The sequence below is a fragment of the Hyposmocoma kahamanoa genome, unplaced genomic scaffold (assembly GCF_003589595.1).
Source record: "Hyposmocoma kahamanoa isolate Upper Pololo Valley unplaced genomic scaffold, ASM358959v1 102, whole genome shotgun sequence".
Taxonomy (NCBI): Eukaryota; Metazoa; Arthropoda; class Insecta; order Lepidoptera; family Cosmopterigidae; genus Hyposmocoma; species Hyposmocoma kahamanoa.
Genome location: NW_020653337.1, coordinates 8,384,482 through 8,402,897, shown reverse-complemented (window position 1 = coordinate 8,402,897; position 18,416 = coordinate 8,384,482). Strand labels below are relative to the sequence as shown.

The following is an 18,416-nucleotide window of genomic DNA, read 5'->3' as shown; positions in this document are numbered from 1 at the left end:
GTATAGAGTATTTGACCAAAAAGTGCTTTACTCATCTCGAAATATGCAAACTTGCTCAATATGAATGTAGAATTGCATATCCAATATAACGGCACAGATATGGATGATTAAAGACAATGGCGGCAGGATGCTCTGGTACCTTTTATCATAAATATGTAGTTTGTATGGCGCCATTCACGTGTGATGTCACAAATAGCTATTATGGTTTCAAAATCATGATTTTGAAATGCCTATGACAAATTTAATTTTCAACAAATTTTAATTCTGTTTCATTTAACTATCAATCTTAAGAAAATAATTCATTTTCCAATTCGAGTCCAATAGTCTATTTTAAAGTTTTTTTTTAATTTGATTATATCCCTTTTAGGGATAGGATTACGATATTAAAATCATGAAGCCTAAGTATGAAGATTGGTATGGCGGTTGTGATGGAGGGTCGCGTCGTTCAAGTAGAGGCGCAGGGTCCTGCGTCGGGCGACGGCGGCGGCGGGCGGACGGAACCGCGGCTGGGGCGGGCGGCTGCCGGCGCGGCAGTCGCACGCGGGCACGTGCGCGCACCGCCTTCGTGCCGCGCCGCCAACCTTACCGCCGCGCCGCCCGCGCCCTTGCACCTACTCGCTCGATATTCCGGAACGCACAAATACCCACGGCCTTTTCATCATCACATCACCGAAAACTGTCTGGTATCCCACGAATATACTTCAAAGCCGCTTCAATTGAGGTTTAATCGCTTACGGGTCAATAGTTCAATCTTTTCGGATATTGCTTACATCATCAGTGTAATATTTCGGCGGGAAATGTTGTCACATTAACAGCTTGGGTAATGAGGGTGAACATGAATGACTATCATTCGAAAATGTATGAAATTAGAGATAGAGGCACAGTTACAATTCACTGCATGTAGAATTTGTCCTATACATCTACATCTGGATGTATTATGTTATTATGTGCAGTGTCTGGTACTTCTTAACCTAGATACCTATATGAATAGAAAATTCATGTAATTTGATGGTTGCGGTTTACATGTAGGTTTTCTGGAGCGCTTGATATACGAAACCAAAAGTGAATCTCAGTTACCTACTTAGGTAATTTAAGTGAGTATACGTATTAAGTGAACATAGTGTTGATGGCCACTAGTTGAATTTTTGCCATGAGGCTTTTCACTGAAAATTTCCAAATAAAATATTTTTCTTACGTGTTAAGTTAAAAAGTGTACTGACTGAAATTATTATCATATAAAAATAATATTTTTTCCCCCTGAAATTAACGCAACTATTTTAACCAAATAGTGTTAAAATGTTCATGTAATAATTATGAATATATCAACCACTATAAAATATATTTTTAATATATTGTTATAGTTAAACGCGACATCACTTTGATGCGTTAACTATAATATATTTCTTCATTCGTAGCTATTTATTGCAACACTTTTAGTTTGTTCCAAAAATATATTTGTGACGCATGTATTTAGTAGTAAGTAATTACTTACTAAAATAAGTTTGTGTAATATACATATTACAGAAACTTATTACGATATAAAGTTGGGTAAATAAATATCTTGAAACTCAGCTCCACGCTCTCCTCAAGTTCCTCAATTATGTCATTTCTACCATTATTAAAATGGGACTAACGGCTATGCCGTGAATCTCATTCTCTATATTAAAATATTCTTAAATTAAGTGTTTGAAACCTCTTCACGTTCGCGTAATTTATGACGAGTGGTTTACCATTTCGCGCCGCCTATGTTTGTAATTTGATAATATTGTCGCTGTCTCTATCAGCCGTGAAGCGGGAGTGGGTGAGTGGACGAGATAGTACACATTTGAAAGCATTTCATTAATGAAATTTAAACGGACTCTGACGAATCATGGCTTAAGATTTTAGTTTATGGAGTGTATACAAAATTTCATTCAGTTTGATTTGTCGGTATACAAAATTTGATCAAAGTACGTTTGTATGGATAGCGATCGCTAAACCATCGTCCTCTTAAGTATGTGTCATTGAATATTTAATATTATCGCTTGGAATGGCTAGTTTTATTGCGCATTGCAAACCTCCTTTCATGAACTAATAGTCCCATTTTCTTAAATTCTGTATCTAATCATTACTATTAATTTACATAATAGTGTTTTAAATACTTAACATTGCCATGCGTTGATTTTATTGGATAATACTCATCTATATATCAGATGCAAATAACGAGTATTTTATACAAAACTTTGCCCATTTGTACGTAAATATTGACGTACATTTATGTAATGTGTATACGTAGGTACCAACTAATACACATGTATTGTAAGTGGTCATTTGTCACACTGTTTTGCATTTTAGGCAGGCACTACAGGTAATTTTAACTTTTTAAACATTTTGTTGTAAAATCATCTAAAGCAAGTAACAATTGAAACAAATAACTTGTCGTTGTTATGTCAGTACAGTTTCACGGTCATGTTTCTTATACGTGTGCCGTCGTAACCATTGTCAATATTGAAATTAGAAGCGTATATGACGACGATGGAGCCACGAGTCTAGTGGACGGCTTAGTTAATGAACAGGCATCGGACAATGTTTCAGCGTGTAATTTATTCATTATACAGCCGTTCTCAATCAGCTCGTCCGCTGCTAACGGAAAGTCTCCGTCAGACGATCCCTGACGCGGTCACGTTAGTAAACTTTAATCGTTGCTCGATTATTACACATGCTTGCATTGCATCGCAACGTCCAGTTATTTACAATATCTACTAAATATTCATGTATAGAGTAAACGATTAATATAATTATAACTAACTAACCCTTCGGTCAAAACACGGACATTTCATATTCCTAGTGCTGCTGCTCTATCAATCGATAAACCTCAATAGGAAACGGTCCAAAATGGGAATTTTTAAAAGATCTACAAAATTGACCTACAAATCTTGAAAAAAGTGAATAGTTTAAATATCTAAATGTGCTAAAGATCTACTTACTAAAGACAATATCACTGTTATGTTGTTTTAAATATAGGTCGGACGTTTAAACACCGAATAATATGATGAATCATTAAGGGCAATGGAGAAAGCGGCTGGAGACACACCTTGGTTGAGATGTATACTACGATGGGGATTCATAGATTCAGAAGAAGAGAGACTGTATGCATCTTACACTCAAAGGCAAAAAGAGCGAGCCGTACCACGGATGCTGGCGATCGGTATATTGCTTCAATTGTTCGCAGTACTCGTTCCAGGAGAACGAGATCTATCATTCGCCTACGGTTCTGTGATCATTGGCATTGCATGCAACACACTCCTGGCTGGATTGTACGCTTTATACCGTCCCGTGCGAACACTCCTCGCCCATGTCACAGTGGTGGTGCTTTGGGCGCAGCTGCTCGTCGGCGCTTCGCGGCGTATAGGGGACTCCTACAATGAGTTGCTCGGCTGGGCCGCAATAGTGCAATACTTCACAGCAGCAGCTCTACCATTTCATCCTATGATACAGATATTTTATAATCTGGTGTCCTTTATTGCTTACATCTTTGTGCAGTACTACAATGCTTTGACCTGTGAAACCTACGTTACTCTGGACTTCACTTACCAGGTACTTACAAATTCCACCAGCATTGTATAACTACATTCACAAACGTCTGACTAAAGTCTTGTGATTGGAAAATAATTATTTTGTTTTTTTTTTCAATTTGACAGCAATTGGCAAATAGCGTACTGTTGCTGAGTACTGCAATGATGGGTGCCACTGCGTTCGTAGCGGGAGAGCGACAGCAACGCTTCTCTTTTCAGGAAACTAAAAGAAGTTTACGTGATAAACTTACTATAGAACAACAGAGCAAAGAACAGGTACATCAAAGCGTAATGTTTTTCTTTTTTAAATAATGAAGCTAAAATAACGAAAAAAATTGTTTTAGGAGCGGTTACTACTCTCAGTTTTACCGGAACATGTTGCAGTTCAAATGCGTCAAGAATTAGGCCTAATCGACACGCAGTTTAAAAAAATCTATATGTCTCGTCATGAAAACGTAAGGTAAGGCGACCAAATAACTCGCACTTACCTAGACATGTATATTCTTGACAATATTACTGACGGCTTTTTGTCTTATTTAGCATCCTGTATGCAGATATCGTCGGCTTCACGGCTATTTCATCTACATATTCAGCTCAGGACCTTGTGGCAATTCTAAACGAATTATTCGCTCGCTTTGACAGACTTTCGGAGGTAAACAACAGTACAAGTCATTGTTTTTTTTCATATGAGTGAGTATTTTATGATTTTGGACATTTTTGTTTAGAAATATCAACAACTGCGGATAAAAATCCTCGGCGATTGTTACTACTGCATCAGTGGCGCGCCTGTAGAGCGGCCGGATCATGCCGTCCTTTGTGTACATATGGGTTTATCCATGGTTAAAGCAATAAAGTAAGTTTGAACTGCTTTTCATTCTCGAATTCTGACCTTTACACCAACCTCTCGAAATACACTTCAGAACCTTTTTGGTACACCTGTGTGTAGATACAACTACTTAATTCTAACATGTTTACCATGTTGACGATCTATGGACCCGTGCGGGATTCAATTACAGTTTATCCGTGTGTTTCCATACTAAGAGAATACTTAATTCCAAGAGGTAGAAGCTTGATCCTGGCAATTTAATCGCCTAGGGTTCAATTTAGATAATGTATAAGGAGACAACGTATATGATAAACTAAAAAGACGGGCCTTTTTTGCTGTTCAAAGTAAATTATATACAAGCTACTTTAGTTGTTATGCGTAGATAATTTTAACGCGTAGGTAGACGTGTGTCGGTACAATATACGTAGGTATGTTATTAATTTAAAAAAGGTTGACATTTTCTATAAATAAAACAAGAATCTTTTAAAGCATATAATTTTATTTAACAAGTATTTCATTACAATAGATACGTGCAGCAGACAACAAATTCGCCGGTGGATATGCGCGTGGGCATCCACACAGGTGCTGTGCTGGCCGGCGTGCTGGGCCAGAGGCAGTGGCAATTCGATGTTTACTCCAGAGACGTCGAGCTAGCCAATAAGATGGAGAGTAGCGGTATGGCCGGGTAGGTATTCTAAACTTACTTATCTAAAGACTTCAATGTTATTTTTTAATAACTTATTTTGCGCCCATAATGGAACATTGCTATCTTCCACGTATTTGAGGGTGGGTATTTCTTGATTTTGATTGTCCCTTAACAATTGATATAACTATATTGCTTTTATTTCATGTATTTACACACCAATCTTTCGCCAACAAATAATTATGACATCGTTTTTTCAATATTTCTTACATTAAGTAGTAATAGCACATCCCGGACACTCCATACAACGGTTGAAAGTTACTACTACTACTACTTCTACATACAGCAAGGCGCTATCTGCACACGCGCAAATATGTGCGTGAAGTGGCAGGGTTACCCATCACTTTCTCGTACGTGGTCAGAGCGGCAACATGGCGAAAATTCTAACGCGAATCTCTTAGCTATAATTTTATTAATAGAATCCTAATAATTACATATGTTCATTAGGTATGTACATCAATGTAATATTATATTTTTCATAAATTCTCTAACTAGAATAGTCCTGAAGGTTTATTAACAATAAATTAAATTTAAAAGCACCTTAAATGTTATATTTTGGACAGGTACTTTTATAAAAGGTAACCAAGGCATTTGAAATTGCGTGTCCAAGTTTATCATTACTTAGTTAATAATTATATTCACTACATATATACATCGGCAACACAAATTGAAAATTCGGGAACCCTTGTCAACTATACTACATCTCATTATATTGATATAATAAATCTGTATCATATATTACTCTGCTCTAAATAAATGAAGAAAACAATCACTGAATGAGTCTCATACATAAGTTTTTCTATCGAGTTCTTAGGTTTTGGCGATTGTTACACATAGGAAATTAAACTATTTTTCCGGATTTAAATCGCGTATATTTGTTTTTTCAAACAAACCGACGTTTCGGGCCCGGTTGCCACGGTGGCCACGGTTGACTGTCAACCGTGACCATGGGACTTGTAAAGAGCGTCTTGATTTGGATTCAAATCGGAATCTATCCAATCTGCTAGTCTCGAAATCAGATGGGTTTCTGAGAGAGAAGTCGAACCTGATTCCTACTATATCTTTCTAATTTGCAAGTTAAAACAACTATTGTTCCAATTAGAAATAGTAAAAGTTTCCGATCGGCCAGTTGTGAATCGCAATTATGCGCCTCGACTCGGAAAAGACGCAGTTTCCGATCGGGAGAAGCAATCAAAATCAAGCTGCTGTAGAGGCCTCGAAGTGTTGGTTTGTTTGAAAAAATAAATATACGCAATTTAGATCCGAATAAAATTTTTTATTTCTACGTGTTTGTATAAATTAAAGTTTTAGGATTGTTAATAAGAGTAGCGAAGCAAAAATGAATGAAACGCGAAAGAACTATGAACAAGATAAAATATTATCTCAGCTTTTTACGAATAGATACGTATAAATACTGTAGAGCAAGCGTCGTGCTAATATTAACGTTAATTATATTAATGTCCCGTGGTCTTCAGAGCAGTTTATCTTATTTAATATTAAAAGGCATAAATAGGACGGAAATGAATCGCAAGTAGACACACAATCAATCTGAGTTACCAAATTGCAAACAAAGTAACTATACTCACAGGTATTATGATTATGAGCACATAAATATTAATAAGAAGAGATACAAACCAATTTCGATCAATTACAATATAAGCTTTTGCTTAAATTGTTTTCATGTCAAAGAAAGTTCTTTATAAAATTACAACTTATATTGAATTACTTGGTCCTCGCTCTCTAGGACGAAAGTGGTTTGTTGAGTCGATTTTTATCAGGTTCTTCAGATTTCCTCGATTGTTACACGTTGGAAATAAAACTATTTTTACGGATTTAAATTCCTGGTTTGTTTGAAAGTCGTAGTAGCCACAGATTGATCTATCGTCTCTTAAGTAAAGGCTGTGGGTTCGAACCCGGGTTCGCACCTCTGAGTTTAGTTTATATAATTTGAAATTTACTATGAACCTCGGTGAAGGAAAACATCGCAATACACGTCAAAGATCCCCAACTGATATTGGACCAGGGTGGTGGACTATGGCCTAAGCCCTCGCCTGAGAGAAGACTCCTGTCCAACAGCGGGACGTATAAATGGGTTGAGTGTGATAATGACGATGATGATTTAGAAAACAATATAAGCGATTTAGATCTGAAAACACAGCTTGGATTCCAAAGCTAATTTTTGTTTTGCTATTTTTTCAAAACAAATACGTTCACATTCGAATTGTTAACTTCTTAACTTATCTACTAGTTTCAGAATTTTAGGTTTATTATTGAAGTTATTTCGCGACTCCAATTACTTCACGTAAGTAGTTACATACTTCCATACCCACTCACGACGACAACTTCTTTGAACTTGTTTTCGACACGCCATTCTGTGGTCGTATTTTTTTAACAATGCCCTTGACATCGTTGGCTAAACTATTGTTTGTGTTCACCCTTTCTTCAAGCGTCAAGTGAAAGACACCGATGGTGCTTACATAAATTCCTCGGGTAAATATTGACGAAGGGTTTCCCATCCAATTGTTAAATAAACAGCGGCTGATTTAAAAGTCACGTTCAGTGTTTATAAAGACTTAAAATGTGTTCTATATAATCTCAGTACAGAGTGCTAAAAAAACCGATGTCAAAACTTCGTGGAATTACATCCATTTGCCAAGTTTTATTGAAATCGGTTACCGGAAAGTGCACAAAACCACATTTATCCCCTAGTTTGCCACCCTCAGAGGGGGAATATTTTCTTCAAATTTAAATAGGACCACTACTGAGGTGCCCTCTTTGCAACAAAAAAAGAATCATCAAAATCGGTTCACAAATTTTGAGTTATCGCGTACCATATATACAAAAAAACATACAGTCGAATTGACAACCTCCTCCTTTTTTTTGAAGTCGGTTAAAAGCAAGTGAAATATTATAGCCTTTTTTATAAAAAAAACGATTTCAAAAATTTGAGGAATTCATCTATTTGCCAAGTTACATTGAAATCGGTTAACGGAAAGTGGGTGAAATGCAATATATTCTAACTTCGGATTGTAACTTGCCTCTCTTAGCGGTGGAATATTTTCTTCAAATTTGAGATACCCCGCCGGTACTTTTACCTCTTTTCCAACAAAAAAGATTCATAGAAATCGGTTCACAAATGTCGGAGTAATCGCGTAACATACACACAATAAATAAGCACAGTTGAATTGAAACCTCCGCCTTTTTTGAGGTCGATCAAAAGTAACATTTTATCTTGTTATCATTTTCTCTGTCAATAAAAAATGCAATAAAGTAACTTCCTTACTTAACTAAACGAAACGAACTTCCTTCTAACATTTACATCGAAAGTGAAGGCCCTTCATCGGAATTAAACATTTCTGTGCAGAAAATGACAGTTTAAATTATAATGCGACCGGTGTTTTACTTCCTAGCCGCGTTCACATATCGGAAGTGACACTGAGTTTCCTGAACGACGAGTTCGAGGTGGAACCAGCCCACGGTGAGCGAAGAGAGGAGATGTTACGACAAGCTGGCATCAAGACTTACTTTATCGTCCGGGTGCTTAAACCAGTACGTAACAATTATCTTACAACAACATAAAACCACATTGAGCAACATCTAGAAATTAATTATGCAGGAGTTACGGCTTTACTAGAGTGGGTATAAATTCTCATGCGTGTCGCGAAAAGTATGTACTTAATGGTTTTGTCAATTGTTATTACAATGCGAGATGATGTGTTACATTACTTGTGTGTAACTGAATAAGTCTATGACTTACAAAAATTCAGGATAATGATTTGTTTGAATATGTAATATAACATATCCCACTGCTATTACAATAGTGTTGTAACTCAAAACATTCAGTTCAATATTATATCATTACTGAACATAAAATTTGATTCTCTACACGTCAATAAAACCGTCGTTAGAATATTGTAAGAAATAATTTAAAGATATATCATGAGTCACACTTTATGTGATCTAGTTCTGGCCAAAATAGCCTTTATTCAAAAATGTGAAATATTTTTTTCCATTTTATTCTTAAATGTATTAGGCAAGTAGAAAATTGTTTAAGTGTCTGTAATAAATTATAACCTATACATAAATTTTTATGATCTTTCACGGAAGTCAGTAATTCATTTTCCATGGTTTCTGAGAAAATACACTTTTTGAGTTAATATACCATTGTATTAACAGTGCGAATAATACCTACGTAATAAATTGCTGTTTATTAACTAAAATCGCTTTTAAGATTAAGATTTTAAGATTTTAAAAAAGAGCTTTTACTTCAAAAACGATTTAGTTCTTTCATTTAGTTCGTTCATTCTTATTAAAATGAAAAGGGGAACTTATTCTGTTGGCAACTAATTTCAGTTTTAATATCGATGTATTAGGTTATTAATTTTATTAATAGGTCAAGGCTGTTAACGACCAAGACATGGTTTGAGACTAATAAATAATCAATAGGTTTAAATAATAAACTAATCAATAGGTTTATTTATGTTTATTGATTGTAGACAGAAATACCACGTAACAAATTTAAAAGTTAGCATTGTAGACTAAGAATGTTTAGTGTTTCACGTTTTCTTCATGGAACAACGATTTTCTCATATAAATATAAATCCTGATATAGTTATAGAGTAAGTATATTATTTAATTAAAAAGTGAATTTTAAATCTAACTTTATCTACTTCAGGACAAATATTAAATAAATAAAAATTATTAAAAATATATATAATAATTTTTATTTACTATATAATTATTAAAAACATTATATAGTAAATAAAAATTATTCTACAACTTTAGTCTGGCTGGTATATCGTAACGCCTGAAACAGTCGTTTAATTAATGACACTGTGTTATTTACTAAAGGTCGTGAGTAAATAAATTATGATCTCAAATGATATATACATTTTTGTGGAACATCACAACGAACAAGGTCACTATTATAAAGCACACTATTTGAAACTGTTGAAATTGTGTATTTTTGAATTTTTTTAAGTACCAGGGAGGAGAAGAGAAAAGCGCGCAGGAGGGCGAGGCGGAGGGAGGCGACGCGGCGGACACCCTCTCTGACCTCAAAGACGACGACGATGATTCGGTGAGTGCCGTGAGCGAACTACTCACCGAAGTAAGTACTGTCGACTACCGTCTAGGAATGTTCGGGTTACAACAACTTTACATCGATTTTGACTGACATTGATGTGTGAACAATCAATCATTTACATTTAAACCTTGCTCACCGTCATCGATATTTTAATAGGTAGTCCATGATTATAATGAAACAATATTCGAAAAAACAAAACTATTTAGTAAAGTTGTAAATCCGGTTATATAGTAGTACGGCCCTCGGCGTCGAGATAAATTTTGATTTTATACTTTATCTCAAAGTGACTTAAAACAAATCCTAATGAAACGATGTTTCGTTACTCGTTATACTATATGTATATAGTGTTCCTCAATATCGATTTTTCGACAACATCGTACATCCCTCAACCCTCCCCCTGCTCGAGGTACCCCCTTGCTCGATCTCCAAACAAATGGGACACTGGGGCACTAGCCTCGCGGCCCATTTATGTTAGTGCCACTACTGCTACTAATAAGAATACTTGTTGAATGAGTGAGTTCTCTTTTGATTTATGGTTGTCCTAGGACTTAGTCAATTGTGACGTCAGTAATGTACGTTAATTAGAATTTTGTTGCTTTAATGTATTAAGATAATGCCTTTGTGTTATTTGCTATTTTTTTGAACAATGTTTTCTTTCACCGAAAAGGTCATGGTAAATTCCAAATTATAATTTAGTACATACACTAAGTTGCAAACCCGGATTCGAATCCACGACACTCTGCCTGAGAGGCGGTAGGTCTGGCTACCACATCTGTCGGCTGTAGACCAAGCATTCGTGTATTTTACATTAAAAAAAATTAAGCCTCTCTAAAAGTCAGACATGCGTTTTCATACTTTTTTCTTTGTTAAAGATTTGAAATATTTTTCATATTACTTCCCACGGCTACGTTTTTTTTGTCCATAGGTTATGTCTCCTCAAGATGAACACAAGGTTAATGAAGAGTCGAAAATACACCACATGTTGGAAGAGGAACTCGTCAATAGAGACGACGACAAGTAACTATCTATTATAGCAATCAAATTTTACATTATCGATTTAATGTGGTTTATAGATTATGAATAACTCCGTTAACTTTATTTCGTCATTTAATTTTATTGAATCAATGTCACGTAAAAAAATAATGCATGAAAATATTCAGAACATTTTACGTAAAACGTAAAACTTATTTTAAACGTTTGCATAGTTATCTAAACCGAGATGTTTCTTACAGCTAATGCAACTGTTTTAGAAAACATTTCACACCAGTCCCTGCTGACAACATTGTAGCAAATTAGTTTCACTTATTGTGTTTCTCTCGGCTGTGACAGATTTAATTGTGTTTAGGGAGCTGGCGGATGCTACTACGATGTGTTTGACCTTCAAGTCTCCAGAAGTAGAGCATGCGTATGCAAGGCGCGACGACCAGACTCTACTGACGGTGTCTGCACCACCCTTTCTGCTCCTGCCCGCAGTGGTATCTCTAACCTGCTTCGCGGTACCACTAGAGTGGTCGCTCCACGCCGTCTTCCTAACCCTCATCCTCGAGACCGGCCTAATCAATGTTATCTACTACGCGTGTTTCAAATACGCCCAATATAAGGTACGAATTTTTTATTACAATTACTAAACTTGTACATTGTAATTAGTCGTAGGTGAGGCAAACTTTCACTTCAATTCATGCATATTTGATCAATTAATTCACAGCAGGTTACGAATGATACCAATTGTAATGCTAGGGTTATTTACTAAATTCTCAATTTAAAGTTTTCATAGATGTTTGCGTTATGATGATGCTTTGTTGCAGAAGAAGCCAGTCAATCCTTATTGGAAGTTGACATGTGGTGTATTTAGCATCGTTATGTTTGTCGCAGCCAACATCGCGCATTTGGTAAGTGTACTAACTTTAACTACGTAAGTAAGTAGAGTTTGCTATAAACCTATAATATATGTAATTACTTGCGTATTTAGACTGTTACTAAGTTTTACTACATTCTACAGATTATCTGCGGTAATTTCGAGACGTTGTTGCATGATGACGGATTGCGGGAGGACGCGTCGGCACACGGAGCCGCGCTCCGCTGCCGCCATCCTTCCTACTATTATCACGTAAATATCTAACACTTTCACATTCTATTGTTGGTGCGAATAATGGAGATTGATATTTGTGCAAATTAGCAAAAACGCGCCAAAACGTCTGGTTAAAATATGACAGACATCATTATGCAACATTACACGAAAATAATTGACATATGTTATATTATGACGGTGGTTTCAGGTGGGTGCGAGCGCTTTGTGCGCTGCGTTATCGTTGTCACCGCTGAGCGGATGCGCACGTGCTCTGCTTCTGCTGGCAATAGCCGGTGCGCATGCGGTCCCCGCCGCGCTGTACCCTGCGTTGCTCACGCCCCGCCCTAGCCTCGATCGCGACCCCTACCGGCACCCCTTTAACGCTACTACTGACTATGACGAGGAGATCTTCTATATACTGTGAGTGGAGTTCAAAACTACCGGAAATTTTCAGATTTGAGAACAATCATCATCATCATCATCAAGCCATTTATACGTCCCACTGCTAGGCACGGGTCTCCTCTTAGGTCAAACGTTACCGACTTCATACGCTTTCCGATGTTTATGAACCTTCTTCGACGTGCAGGTTTCATTACGATGTTTTCCTTCACCGAAAAGCTCATGGTACATTTCAAATTAAATTTGGCACATAAATTCCGAGGAGCTCGGTAGTGCGAGTCCGGATTAGAACTCACGGCCTCTGCTTGAGAGGCGGTAGATCAACCTAATAGAGGTTACCACGGCTCGTGTGAGAAAAATCGTTAAGAAAGATTTCCTGAATTGTTATTTTCTAGCTCAGCAAAATACTAAACCATGTTCAAGGCCGAGCAGAAGTTAAACGGTGACTTTATCACTTTTATGTGTTCAGTGATAAAGTTTTTTCGCGTTTATAACAAAATATTGTAAAAATCCGATTCCCCATTTTTACGAATCTCGCAGTTTAGAACTGCTGTGAACAAATCTAGCGCCAATTTATTTTAATTCAAAATTTAAACACATTAATTACGCCTTTTCCGTTTTAAAGATTATACAAAAGCAGACAAGTAACTACAAACATCGTCGTAAATCTTTCAGATTTCGACTTTTTAATTTTCAAACATAACACAAAGTTTGTTCGAGATAGTAACTGAATGTTTCCGGTTACAATAAACGTTTTCGACACTCTATTTTTTACACATAATTATGATAAATTAATAAGCAGCGGATAACTTATTACCATAGTAAAACGTCCTGAAGAACATGATGATGCTAGAATAATTTTGGCGGGTTTTTGTAATTACAGTTTTTACATGTACTTATTAATTTTTACATAGTGCGCACTATAAGTTTCCGGAACTGGTCACATATTTAAAAAGTAATTACTATGTTTGATAAATGAAACTCTTTGGCTGTAGAATACAGTTTGTTTCATCTGACTGTCACTTGTTTTTACATTGTCGCCATGGATTTAACTCGTGAAGTAAGTGTAATTCAACAGCTCAGCTGAGCTTCGCTCAGCTTCAAACTGCTTTTGGCGATAAAGTACCATACGAGACGGCCATTTATAGCTGGTTTACAGATTTCAAAGGCGGTCGTGTGAATACCAGTGACGAATTTCGTGATGATCACCCGTCCACTGCTATGAACAACAAAAATATCGATGCTGTGCGCCGTACGATCAATACAGACAGGCGTGTGACATACCATGAGACTCGGGCATCTTGAGGCATAGGCATGAGTCAAATACAATCAATACTACACAAACATTTGGGTGTGAAAAAGCTGTGCTCTCGGTGAATCCCACACAATTTGACTGAGGCTCAAAAAACGAATCGCGTCACTTGGTGCAATGCCATGCTTACCAAATTCAACGAAGGGGCGTCAAATTTGTTGTGGCACATAGTAACAGGTGACAAAACATGGATTTATAGTTACGATCCCAAAACAAAGCAGCAATCGAGCGTATGGGTCTTTCGAGATGAGCCGAAACCAAGTAAAGTGGCGCGCGTACAAGATGCCTATAAGCGGATTGCTTCTTTTTTTGATAAAACTAAACACGTGGCTACTCTTACTTTGGAGAATCGTTGTACCGTGAATAGTGATTGGTACACGACCATTTGTTTGCCGGAAGTTATTGACAAACTCCGGAAAAATAACCATGCCAGTTCTCACACGGCCAGACAGACAAATGATTTTTTGAAGGTTAGAACAACGTTGACCTTATGAGCCATCGCCATCCCGCGTACAGTCCCGACCTGGACCTTGTGACTTTTATTTATTTCCAAAAATTAAGAACCAGTTACTCGGTCATCGATTTTCATCACCTGAAGAGGCTGTCGAAGAGTATTAAAAATTTGTTTCAGAAATTGTCACGGAGGAGTAGCATAAATGTTTTCAACATTGGTTCATTCGTATGAACAAGTCAATATTTTGAGAAACAATAAATTCATTTCTGACCATTTATAGTGTTTTTTTCTTATTCATTCCGGAAACATATAGTGCGCCCCACGTAGTTTACGTTTTTTACATTATATTTTGTGGTTTTTAAATATTTTCATTTTAATTATTATTTGTTACCTTGTTAAATTGATAGCTCTGTAGCCAATAAATATTTTACAACGTAATGTTATTTTCAGTTTGTTCTTCCTACACTTCGACTTTTTTAGCATTACATAGAAGGAAATTCTCGGTCTTTTATCAGACGCCATTGTATTCTATTCCGTTTTTTTGTAAGCAAAGCTATTTAATAAAACCATGAAACGAAATTTTCAAACATATTCACTAAATTTATGTAATTACTAAGTTTCTTTTACTCGTAGTATTCACTAACGATTAATGAAAAGTTGCTATCTTTACATACAATTCTACCTTTAAATGACATAGTCTACTTCAAAGTCTTGCACTATACAAAATTTAAAGAATCAGCGGTTACGAACATTAAACGGAAACTTTTTATAAAATAATAACATAATATAACATTTGTGTTATTTACAAATGACATCTGTTGTCAATTCTCTTGATCTTTTCCTTTACTGTAACTTGTTATCTGAAGAAAAGGTTTATGATCACTGCTCTTGGTTTACGTTTTTTCTAATTAAAAAAAAACTATAATTTTAATGGAAATTTTTAATCATTAAATATTTGAATGTTTATCCTGAAATATTAAATAGAATATTATATGTACTATGAAAATATTATATAGAGTATTCAAATAAAAAAATCCACCAAAATTAGATGGAGGGAACTGACCTGAAAATGACCGTAATAAAACTGTTATTTTTCAGAGGGGAGATTCACAGCGCGCGGAATATCATAATGTTATTTTTCATAGTGATCGCGCTTCTCATCTTTAACAGATATGTGAGTAATTGACTATTCTAGTAGTGTTGCATTCCATACAGTAACTCCTGTAATAACAAAGTCTAGCAAAGATGCTATTGTGTGTCTTATGCTCTATTTATAAGTAAATGTTTACATTACAGACCGAGGCATTGGATCGCGCGCGTCATTCGCGCGGGGAACGTATGCGGGCACAGGTATACCACCTTTACAAACACGAATTGCTTTCATACTTTTCAATAATATCGAGCTGTTAGGTTTTCGCGATTGTTACACATTGGAAATAAAACTAGTTGCTCGGATCTAAATCTCGTATATTTGATTTTTCAAACAAACTAACGTTTCGGGTTTCCCTTTACAAGTATGACTATAGCAGTAGTAGAAAAAATGTTGTGGTAACTACATAAATAGAATTCATAGTATTTGTTTTTTTTTAATTTTTATAATACCAAGTGACGTAACGAACAAGTCCATAACGAAACTGTCCATAACAGTTTCAGTGCCACTCAGAGCTTTAAATCGCAAAGATTTCTGGGTCACTGCCACTGCGCCCGACGCCCTGAGACATAAGTTGACAAGTTCCATGGGCCTGTAATTTCACCGACACTCTTACCCTTTTAAACCGGAACGCAGTAATGTTCACATTACTGTTTGGTGGCAGAAATAGTTAAGGTGGCAGTACTTCCCTGGACGAGCTCTTTCACAAGGAGATCCACTAGTACTAAAACACACTTACTGAGTTACACGTACAGTTCAAAGCTTGGATTAATATGTCATTTTTCTAAAATAATTTTTATTATGTTCCTGAATGACGGGACAAACAAGTCGTGCACCTGGGCCTTGATTTTGATTGCCTCTCCTGATCGAAAACTGCGTCTTTTCCGTGTCGAGGCGTATAATATTGCGGGTGGGCTACCCGATCGGATCGATACCGATTTGAATTAAAATCAGCGCCCTGATTGTAAGCGACACGACTGTCCATAGCAGTTGCAGTGCGACTCATAGCTTTAATCTAAGGGGCACTGCCACTGCGTCCATCACCCCGAGACATAAGTTGACGAGTCCCATGAGCCTGTAATTTCACCAGCACCCGTACCCTTCAAAACCGGAACGCGGTAATGCTCACATTACTGCTTGGCAGCAGAAAAAGATAAGGTGGCAGAACTTCCCTTCCCTTCTCTTTCGCGAGGAGCTTACTACAAATTAATTACACACTTAAGTCAGACAAAAATAAAATAAATAAATAAATAAAAGTCAGCCATGACCGTGGGACCTGTAAAGGGCCTGAACCATTGGTTTGTTTAAAAAAACAAATATATGCATGTATGCATGCGACTTAGATCCGAAAAATTAGTTTCATTTTTCTATAAATGGTTTTACAAACTATAAACTTATATACATGGGATTTGAGAACGGGATGGACATAGATTTAACTAAGAAGAACAATAATAGAGTCGTGGGTTACACTCATCTACCAATTATTTCACCTTGACACTGTTAAACAACTTAGTTCAAAATACATGAATCATACACGATGAAAAATGCTACGTGTTGTCAGGCAATTATTTCGTCAATAGGTCATATAGGACGGAAAAAAATTATTTATAGGTCATAGTAAAACTACCTATATCGAAACTCTGTTGTCTATAGTATATAAAATTTGAAAAAAAAAGGATATAATCAAAATGTTGATGGAAACTTTGCCCACACATGTAATAATGATGTTTATCTTGTTGTACTGCTATCTCTCTTTATACAAAAGAAGGCCGATTATAGAACTAATTAAATACAATATCGTCGTGCCGTGTTTTATTAGTTTCTCGTTAAATTATATTAGTTGCAAAATTACATGCGTCCTATTAAATAATAAACTTTATATTAAATATTTTTTTATGAAAATACGACTTGTAAAGCCTATTAAGAATCAGCCAAGTACAAAGGGTAACATACATTAAAATGTACTGACTATAATTACATGCTTCAGGCCCAAACAAATTCACCTTCAGTTTTTATGAAAAACGTGTTTTGCTAGATTTTTTTATGATACGAAATGACGGGACGAACAAGTCGTGCGCCTGTCCATAGCACTTGCAGTGCCGCTCAGAGCTTTAAATCGCTGAAGTCTGAGAGACACTATTCCTGCGCCCGTTACCCTTAGACATAAATTGACAAGTCCCATTGTAACTTCACCAGCTCCCTTCTTACCCTTCAAAACCGGAACACAGTAATACTGACATCACTGCTTGGCCGCAGAAATAGTTAAGGTGGTACTTCTCTCGAAGAACTCTTTCACGAGGAGCTCTACTGCTACTAGGCATTAGGATAGGGACTATACCGTAACTGGATACCCTATGGTCATATAGAATATGTAACGCTAAATTTGAATGCGATTCATTTTTCATGATATATACATTACGTGGGCGTTTACGTGATCATTAACATTGTCTGGGTATTAATCGCTTCACATTATCATGTACATTTTGATGTCCACCGGGGCCTTAGGAGGATAGATTTTAAAAAACAACAATGGGATATGATTTTTTTAAATAGGGATACACAATGTTCACACATACCTGAGTTGGGCAAAAAACAGCCAGCGGGTCAATCTGGACTGCGAAGGGCACCGTCCCTTCTAAAGTAAATGTATGGCTCTCGGAACTACATGCTTTTGACAGTCTCATCGAAATTGACACACAAAATGACAAATATATTTTAATATACACACAAACTTAAAACTACACAAATTGAAAATATTTTTTTTAATAATTGACATGGGGCCACTGTATTATTTATTTATTTACAGTCAAATGTCTTGTTTTTCTGGCACATAATGGATAAAGTTTGCCCACCCGTGTTACATA

The 18,416-nt window shown here is 36.3% G+C and overlaps 1 protein-coding gene across 3 annotated transcripts in view; it reads left to right on the top strand.

Annotated features, from left to right (window-relative positions):
- The first annotated feature begins 566 nt into the window (after nucleotides 1–566).
- The window catches only part of LOC113231731 (adenylate cyclase type 3-like), a 28,931-nt gene continuing 11,081 nt past the window's right edge, over nucleotides 567–18,416 (top strand). The window contains exons 1-16 of one of the 3 annotated variants that reach the window (XM_026466241.1): nucleotides 567–683; nucleotides 3,004–3,576; nucleotides 3,681–3,830; nucleotides 3,899–4,014; nucleotides 4,095–4,206; nucleotides 4,280–4,407; nucleotides 4,907–5,065; nucleotides 8,494–8,632; nucleotides 10,065–10,163; nucleotides 11,095–11,186; nucleotides 11,515–11,770; nucleotides 11,975–12,058; nucleotides 12,169–12,276; nucleotides 12,446–12,657; nucleotides 15,573–15,576; nucleotides 15,699–15,752. In XM_026466241.1, coding sequence (XP_026322026.1) covers nucleotides 3,049–3,576; nucleotides 3,681–3,830; nucleotides 3,899–4,014; nucleotides 4,095–4,206; nucleotides 4,280–4,407; nucleotides 4,907–5,065; nucleotides 8,494–8,632; nucleotides 10,065–10,163; nucleotides 11,095–11,186; nucleotides 11,515–11,770; nucleotides 11,975–12,058; nucleotides 12,169–12,276; nucleotides 12,446–12,657; nucleotides 15,573–15,576; nucleotides 15,699–15,752 — 2,241 coding nt within the window. In that variant the 5' untranslated portion in view covers nucleotides 567–683; nucleotides 3,004–3,048. Of the gene's footprint in view, nucleotides 684–3,003; nucleotides 3,577–3,680; nucleotides 3,831–3,898; nucleotides 4,015–4,094; nucleotides 4,207–4,279; nucleotides 4,408–4,906; nucleotides 5,066–8,493; nucleotides 8,633–10,064; nucleotides 10,164–11,094; nucleotides 11,187–11,514; nucleotides 11,771–11,974; nucleotides 12,059–12,168; nucleotides 12,277–12,445; nucleotides 12,658–15,500; nucleotides 15,577–15,698; nucleotides 15,753–18,416 lie in introns of all 3 variants that reach the window. The other 2 variants (XM_026466222.1, XM_026466231.1) reach the window with 2 other exon arrangements.